The following is an 8,599-nucleotide window of genomic DNA, read 5'->3' on the forward strand; positions in this document are numbered from 1 at the left end:
TTTTTAGTTCAATGTAGTCCCATTTGTTTATTTTTGCTTTTACCTCCCTTGCCTGAGGAAACATAACCAAAAAAATATTGCTAAGACTGATGTCAAAGAGCATACTGCCTATGTTTTCTTGTAGCAGTTTTATGGTTTCAGGTCTTATATTTAAGTCTTTAATCTATTTTGAGGTGTTTTTTGGTATATGGTGTGAGAAAGTATTCCAGTTTGATTCTTTTGCATGTAGCTGTCCAGTTTTCCCAACACCATTTATTGAAGATGCTGTCTTTTCCCCATTGTATGTTCTTGCCTCATTTGTCAGAGATTAATTGATCATATAAGTGTGGGTTTATTTCTGGGATCTCTATTTCGTTCCATTGATCTATGTGTCTGTTTTTGCACCAGTACCATATTATTTTGATTACTATAGCTTTGTAGTATAGTTTGAAATGAGGGAGCATGATACCTCCAGCTTTGTTCTTTCTCAAGATTGTTTTGGCTGCTCAGAATCTTTTGTGTTTCCATAAAAATTTTAGAATTATTTGTTCTAGTTCTGTGAAAAATGCCATGGGTATTTTGATAGAGATTGCATTGAATCTGTAGATTGCCTTTGGAGGTGTGGTTATTTTAACAATATTAATTCTTCCAGTCCATATGCACAGTATATCTTTCCATTATTTTGTGTCATCTTCAATTTCTCTCAGCAGAGGCTTATAGTTTTCTGAACAGCAGGTCTTTTACCTCCTTGGTTGGGTTTATTCCTAGGTATTTTATTCTTATTGATGCAATTCTAAATGGGATTGCTTCCTTAATTTCTCTTTCTGATAGTCCATTGTTGGTGCATAGAAACAACATAGTTTTGTATATCAATTGTTTATCAAGTAACTTTACGGAATTCATTTATTATATCTAATAGTTTTTTGGTGGCAACTTTAGGATTTCTACATATAGTATCATGTCATCTGCAAACAGTGAGAGTTGGTTGTTGTTTTGGGGGGTTTTTGTTTTATTTTGTTTTTAGGCCACGCCATGCAGCTTGCGGGATCCTAGTTCCCCGACCAGAGATTGAACCTGTGCCCTTGGCAGTGAAAGTGCAGAGTCCTAACCACTAGACTGCAAGTGAATTCCCAGTGAGAGCTTTATTTCTTCCCCTTTCAATTTGGATTCCTTTTATTTTTCTTTTCTGATTCTTGTGGCTAGGACTTCCAAAACTATGCTGAATAAAAGTGGTGTGTTCATCCTCGTCTTGTTCCTGATCTTAAAGGAACTGCTTTCTGCTTTTCAGCATTGAGTATGGTGCTGTTTATGACAATTTAGGTATTTTCTAAGACAAAATAGGTTTTCTGTACCATATCAGTTACTTATGAGCCCTACTGGAAGAATCTTTAATAGTCACATTTATGTTCAAGGCAATCTAGGCTTTTTCTATCATGCTACTCAAAATTATTCCAGCTCCTATCCATTGCCCAACTCCAAAGCCACTTCCACATTTTAGTGTATTTGTTACAGCAGCATCCCACTTCTAGGTACCAAAATGTGTGTTAGTTTCCCAGGGCTGCTATAACAAATTATCACAAACTCAGTAGCTTAAAACAACAGAAATTTATTCTCTTAGAGTTCTGAATGTCAAAAGTCCAAAATGATTCTCACAGAGCTAAAATCAAGGTATTGGTGGGGCTGGATCCTCTAGGGGAGAATACATTTCCTACTTTTCAGCCAACTGCATTCCTTGGTTCATGGCCACATCACTTCAACCTCTGTATCCATCATCACATATCCTTCTCTGACTTTGACCCTCTATCCTTTTTATTTTTTAAATATTTATTTATTTACTTACTTATTTATTTTGGCTGCACTGGGTCTTTGTTGTGGCACAGGGGATCTTCGTTGCAGCAGGTGGGATCTTTAGTTGCAGCATGAGGACTTCTTAGTTGTGGCATGTGGGCTTCTTAGTTGTGGCATGCGGGCTTCTTAGTGCAGCATGTGGACTTCTTAATTGCGGAATGTATGCAGGATCTAGTTCCCCAAGCAGGGATCAAACCCTGGCTCCCTGCATTGGGAGCACAGAGTCTTACCCACTGGATCACCATAAGGACCGTTGGGCTCACACTGGGTCCACCTGAATAATCCAGGGTATCTCCCTACCTCAGGATCCTTAACTTAATCATATCTGCAAAGTCCCTTTGCCATGTAAGGTCACATATTCACAAGTTGTAAAGATTAGAGATGGGCATCTTTGGAGGGAATTAATCTGCCTACTACAGCCATGTCCATTATTAACTGAATTCTGTTTAAAATGTTTAACCCATATTTTCACTTACATAGCTTTAAGCACTGCCCCCACTGAATGCTCATCTTACTGAACTAAGAATTTTGCCATTTCCATATTTCAAATGTTGGTTCTTTTAAAAGTTTTGGCAAGAAGCAATTCAGCAACAGAATAAGATTATGTATTGCATCACAAATTCCCAGAGCTGTTAATATCTGAATAATTCCTTAACTTATTATTTTTGTTTGGAATATTTCCAAGGTGTGTAGTAGTTTTATTACAGGGGAAAAGTTAAACCCCTATCCAAAACCGTAACTATTCTGGAGTTGAAAGATACCTAAAGTATCATCTCAATTTCAAGGATGACAAATATAAGGCCCAGGGAGGTTAAATAATTTACCCAGTGACACAGACTCTTATGTAGAGGAGAAGAATCATAAATTTATTTTAAGAATGTCTAATGACTAACTATGAAAAGCTAAGAGCTGCTGCATTTACATAAAAATAATTTATTTAAAAAAATTTTTTATTGAAGTTATAGTTGATTTTCAGTGTTGTGCCAATCTCTGCTGTACAGCAAAGTGACTCAGTTATACATACATAGACGTTCTTTTTTTATATTCTTTTCCATTATGGTTTATCACAGGATATTGAATATAGTTCCCTGTGCTCTACAGTAGGACCTTGTTGTTTACCCATTCTAAATGTAATAGTTTGCATCTACCAACCCCAAACTCCCAGTCCATCCCTCTCCCTCCCCGCTTCCCCTTGGCAACCACAAGTCTGTTCCCTTTGTCTATGAGTCTATTTCAGTTTTGTAGATAGGTTCATTTGTGTCATATTTTAGATTACACATATAAGTGATATCATATGGTATTTGTCTTTCTCTTTCTGACTTACTTCACTTAGTATGCTAATCTCCAGTTGTATCCATGTTGCTGAAAATGACATTATTTCATTCTTTTTTATGGCTGAACAGTATTGTGTATACGTATACAATCACAACTTCTTTATCCATTCATCTGTTGACGGACATTTAAGTTGTTTTCATGTTTTGGCTACTGTGAACAGTGCTGCTATGAACATGGGGGTGCGTGTTACCTTTTGGTACAGAAACAGGCATACGGATCAATGCAACAGAATAGGGAGCCCAGAAATAAACCCACACACCTATAGTCAATTAATCCTTGACAAAGGAGGCAAGAATATAAAATGGGAAAAAGACAGTCTCTTCAGCAAGTGGTGCTTGGAAAGTCAGACACCTGCATGTAAATCAATGAAGTTAGAACACACCCTCATACCATGTACAAAAATAAACTCAAAATGGCTTAAAAACTTAAACATAAGACATGACACCATAAAACTCCTGGAAGAGAACATAGGCAAAACATTCTCTGACATAAATCGTACCAATGTTTTCTTAGGTTAGTCTCCCAAGAATTTATTAATCTCAGTTCCAGGTAGATTTTTATTTAGCCATCTGAGCTTCTTAAGTATTGAAGCAAATATTAAGATAGTTTTCTAAATACCTAGAGAAATTTAAGATAAAATTCATCAGACTCATGAAAATAGACATATTTGCCAGAACACTACACTGATACTCATAGTTACCAGGCCAAGTAAGGGAGGTTCTAGTTCTACTGTTGTTGGTCTAATGACTGGTTAGGAAAAAACCCTGAAAGTCCTTAGGCCCTACAACAAGTAATATAGCTTCTGGTTTCCCTGGAGACAAGGCAATTAGCTCAGTGGTCTAGTGGAAGCCTAAGATAAATATCTTGTAACATATGTGCACAGCATAAAAGTGCTTTTAAGAAAATTGGTATATCTTCACTTTACTTTTTAAAAAGCACCTAAATTAAATTATACTGTATCCAGTGGTACCTATTCCTTTCAACAAATACCAGAACCTCTTGGATACATTTGAAAGGTTAGTTTGATTAGTAAACGTATGTTAGGCTTATTCTTTTTGCTAATTATAAATAATGTAGACGTGAAGTAGAAATCAAAATATAAAGACTTTGGACAGGCCAGTAAGAATTGCTATTGATATGTGACTAGGCCTCTCAATAAATAAAGAATAAAATATTCATATTACCAGAAATAACCAGATACTTCAATACGAAGGGAAGAAAATGTTCATTTTTACTTATAGAACTGAAGACTCAAAAACTATGGCTTTATGTGCATTTGTATGTGTGTGTTATGTATATTGTCATGCCAATAAAGATATTTTAATCTTACTGAATTTATAATATTTATAATAGCTGGCAAAATTTCTCAGAACATTTTTTAGTAGGCCAATTTGATAATGAGTAAAGAATAGAGTATAAATGTGATGTTTAAGGCTCCTTTCACCATGTAGTCAGGGTACAGATGTCTAGGGAAAATCTCAGCATTTTGAGGGTGTGTCAAAACATAAAATTTTTGATGGCTGTAAAAATAGATATTGTTAAAAAAAATAGCTTTACTCTTCCTGTTAATAGAAATAATAATTATCCTAATAAAAAAATAGAAATTATAAAGAAAATAAAATTTACACCACCCAGAAATAAGTACTTTAAACATTTCACTGAACATATTATACTTTCATACCCAAACACACATACACAGACGATTTTACATAAATTGGACCACAAGTATAAAGCTAGTTTGAAATGTTTGTTTTGCTCTTTTTCTTACAAAAAAAATCAGGTATCTTTTCATTTCAATAAATAGGGAACTACATAATCATTCTTACGGCTTCAGAGTATTCTTTCATAGAATGCTCCATAATTTATTTAACCAAATCCTCACTGTAAGATATTAATCCTGTTTATGATATTTTTTGCTACAGTAAACCTTGATAAACATTCTGTACATCCAGCTTGTTTACCACCTTGTCCAATTCTCTTTAAGGTAAACTGTCTACAATTAATTCTAACTGTCTGCAATTATAAGTGCTGGGTAAGACAGCATGCATATTTTAACTCATACCTAACAGAAAGTTTGTCTAACCCTTTCTGAAAGCAATTTGCCAGTACGTATTAAGATCCTTAGATCCACCCATGGGAGGAGGGGTGGTCTGCTGATCTGTGGCAGCGTGGCCTTGTGAGGGGCTTAGGCCTAGTTGGAAGCTACAGTTTCTGGAGGAGAGGTGCAATGGAATTACGACTGAATACCAATATCTGTGCACATCAACATCTGTGCACCCTGATATCTACTGAGGCCCCAGCCTCTGCCTGTCCTGACATCTCCATGCTCTAGGCAGGGCACAGTCAGGTCCAGGAGCAACTGTCTCTAGCACTGAGCAGTCAGTAATCAGCTCCCCCACCCTGTTCTCAGTCCCTCAGAGACAAAGCCTGCAGAAGACCACTGCTAGCCCACCTGCCAGAGAGACCAGGGAAACAGGACGCCCTGCAAGGTGTGGTAAGGAAGGTGCGGAGGAGCCTCTAGGAGCTGTCTTGATAAAAGATAGAGATGAACAGCCAATATACATTAGCATACTACAAAGCCGAAGGCAGCCTTGCAATGAGCATGTTTAATACCTCCATGGGGAAACTGCAGCGACACCTGCACAAGGGGGAGTACCCTATATTCCACTATGCACCAGTGTTTGAGAGTGACTTTATACAGGTCAGCAGAAAAGGAGAAGTGACTGATGTGCACAACCGGGCCCGAATGGTGACTGTGGGCATCGTTTGTACCAGCCTCCGCCTCACACTACCTGATGTCATACTGCTGGCCCGACCAGCTGCTATCTGTGATGACTATAACAGATACAGCCCTGCCACCCAGGAAAGAGGTAAAAAGCCTACACAGATCTTAGAGCTAACCAGGCTGCTTCCCTTGAAGTCTGTAAAGATATCCATCCATAACAGTAAAAAAACAACAGCTCCACCTGAAGCTTACCACTAGCCGCTCTTTCTACCTTCAGCTGTGTCCCCCTTCAGATACAAGAGATCTTTTTATTCAGTGGGAAAACCTCACTTACATCCTGAGACCACCAGTGGAGGCTTACAGCAGCACCCAGGTCATTCCAGCTAGGTACACTCTGGACATAACTGGGTTTGAGGAAGAGAGTAAGTGCCCAGTGGTAGGCACTCTGCAATCTCTAAAAGACGAGGCCAAGATGCTTAGGGAGAAGAGCTAAAGGTCCTGCAGAGGCTTTGGTACACAGGCTCACCTGGAAAATACATGGATTTTTGGAAGGACTCAGGGCCAAATGAGCCTCATTTGGAGGCCATGGCACACTGAGGAGGTTCCTAGTACTTCTCCAAAGTGTTTCCCAAGGCTGTATTTCAGAGATTCCTTAGCTGTCAGCAACCCTTAATTTCATATCCAATATTGTATTGCCATCTGCAGCATCCTGACCATCCAATCTATTCTTTTTTTTATGTTTCTCTTGCTTTTCTCATTTTTTTATTGGAGTATAGTTGCTTTACACTGCTGTGTCAGTTTCTCTACACAGCAAAGTGAATCAGCCACACATATACATATATCCCCTCTTTTTTGGATTTCCTTCCCATTTAGGTCACCACAGAGCACTGAGGAGAGTTCCCTGTGCTGTACAGTAGGTTCTCATTAGTTATCTATTTAATACATAATAGTGTATATATGTCAATCCCAATCTCCCAATTCATCCCACCCCCCACTTCCCCCTTGGTATCCATACATTTGTTCTCTACGTCTGTGTCTCTATTTCTGCTTTGCAAATAAGATCATCTATACCATTTTTCTAGGTTCGATAGATAGATAGATAGATAGATAGATAGATAGATAGGTATAGATAGATAGATATCGCATTAATATACGATACTTTTCTCTTTCTGACTTACTTCACTCTGTATGACAGTCTCTAGGTCCATCTACATCTCTGCAAATGACACAGTTTTGTTCCTTTTTATGGCTGAGTGGTATTCCATTGTATATATGTACCACCTCTTCTTTATCAATTCATCTGTTGATGGACATTTAGGTTGCTTCTATGTCCTGGCAATTGTAAATAGTGTTGCAATGAACACTGGGATGCATGTGCCTTTCTGAGTTATGGTTTTCTCTGGGTATATGCCCAGTAGTGGGATTGCTGGGTCATATGGTAGTTCTATTTTTAGTTTAAGGAAACTCCATACTGTTCTCCATAGTGGCTGTATCAATTTACATTCCCACCAACAGTGCAAGAGGGTTCCCTTTTCTCCACACCCTCTCCAGCATTTATTGTTTGTAGATTTTTTGATGATGGACATTCTGACTGGTGTGAGGTGATACCTCATTGTAGTTTTGATTTGCATTTCTCTAATAATTAGTGATATTGAGCAGCTTTCCATGTGCCTCTTGGCCATCTGTATGCCTTCTTTGGAGAAATGTCTATTTAGGTCTTCTGCCCATTTTTTGACTGGGTTGTTTTTTTGCTTTTTTTTTTGCGGTATGCGGGCCTCTCACTGTTGTGGCCTCTCCCATTGCAGAGCACAGGCTCCGGAGGCGCAGGCTCAGCGGCTATGGCTCATGGGCCTAGCCACTCCGCGGCATGTGTGATCTTCCCCGACTGGGGCATGAACCTGTGTCCCCTGCATCAGCAGGCAGACTCTCAACCGCTGTGCCACCAGGGAAGCCCTGTTTGTTTTTTAATATTGAGCTGCAAGAGCTGTCTATATATTTTGGAGATTAATCCTTTGTCCGTTGATTCATTTGCAAATATTTTCTCCCATTCTGAGGGTTGTTTTTTCGTCTTCTTTATGGTTTCCTTTGCTGCGCAAAAGCTTTTACGTTTCATTAGGTGCCATTCGTTTATTTTTGTTTTTATTTCCATTTCTCTAGGAGGTGGGTCAAAAAGGATCTTGCTGTGATTTATGTCATAGTGTTCTGCCTATGTTTTCCTCTAAGAGTTTTATAGTGTCTGGCTTCACATTTAGGTCTTTAATCCATTTTGACTTTATTTTTGTGTATGGTGTTAGGGAGTGTTCTAATTTCATCATCCAATCTATTCTTGAAGATACTCCAACCCAGCTAAGCTGACATGTTGCAGAATATGTGTCTCCCCATGACTGCCTTGTACTGATTTTTGTATACATCAGTGACAGTGAGATGTGCACAATTTGCTAGTAGCTATCAAAATATTAAAGCACATACCACCTGACCAGCAGAAATACTAACAAAAGTGTATTTTAATAAATGTTCTTACTGACACAAACTGTCCAAGCAAACTGGAATGATCGTTGTGGTCACTGTGGAGATACCGTTGGGGGCACTGTTGCATCAAATGGGACAGTGGACTTGAGAGCTCAAAATTCTTATTATAAGCTCTTTTGTTTAGCTATAGGAATAGAAGGGAGCAGTCTTTCTGGTCTCACTTTATTTCACTTGTCTTTCCCT

General features: G+C 38.4%; 2 protein-coding genes across 2 annotated transcripts in view; one reads left to right on the plus strand and one right to left on the minus strand.

Moving 5' to 3' along the window:
- Positions 1-8,599, minus strand: part of ANKS1B (ankyrin repeat and sterile alpha motif domain containing 1B) — an 895,734-nt gene that overhangs the window by 883,537 nt on the left and 3,598 nt on the right. The gene's annotated exons all lie outside the window — the stretch shown is intronic.
- Positions 5,708-6,380, plus strand: GARIN6 (golgi associated RAB2 interactor family member 6). Its single transcript, XM_007472158.1, is given in 2 exon segments — positions 5,708-6,109; positions 6,111-6,380. Coding segments are annotated over 2 exon segments (672 nt in total).

This window comes from Lipotes vexillifer, unplaced genomic scaffold (assembly GCF_000442215.2).
Source record: "Lipotes vexillifer unplaced genomic scaffold, Lipotes_vexillifer_v1.1 scaffold237, whole genome shotgun sequence".
Lineage (NCBI taxonomy): Eukaryota > Metazoa > Chordata > Mammalia > Artiodactyla > Lipotidae > Lipotes > Lipotes vexillifer.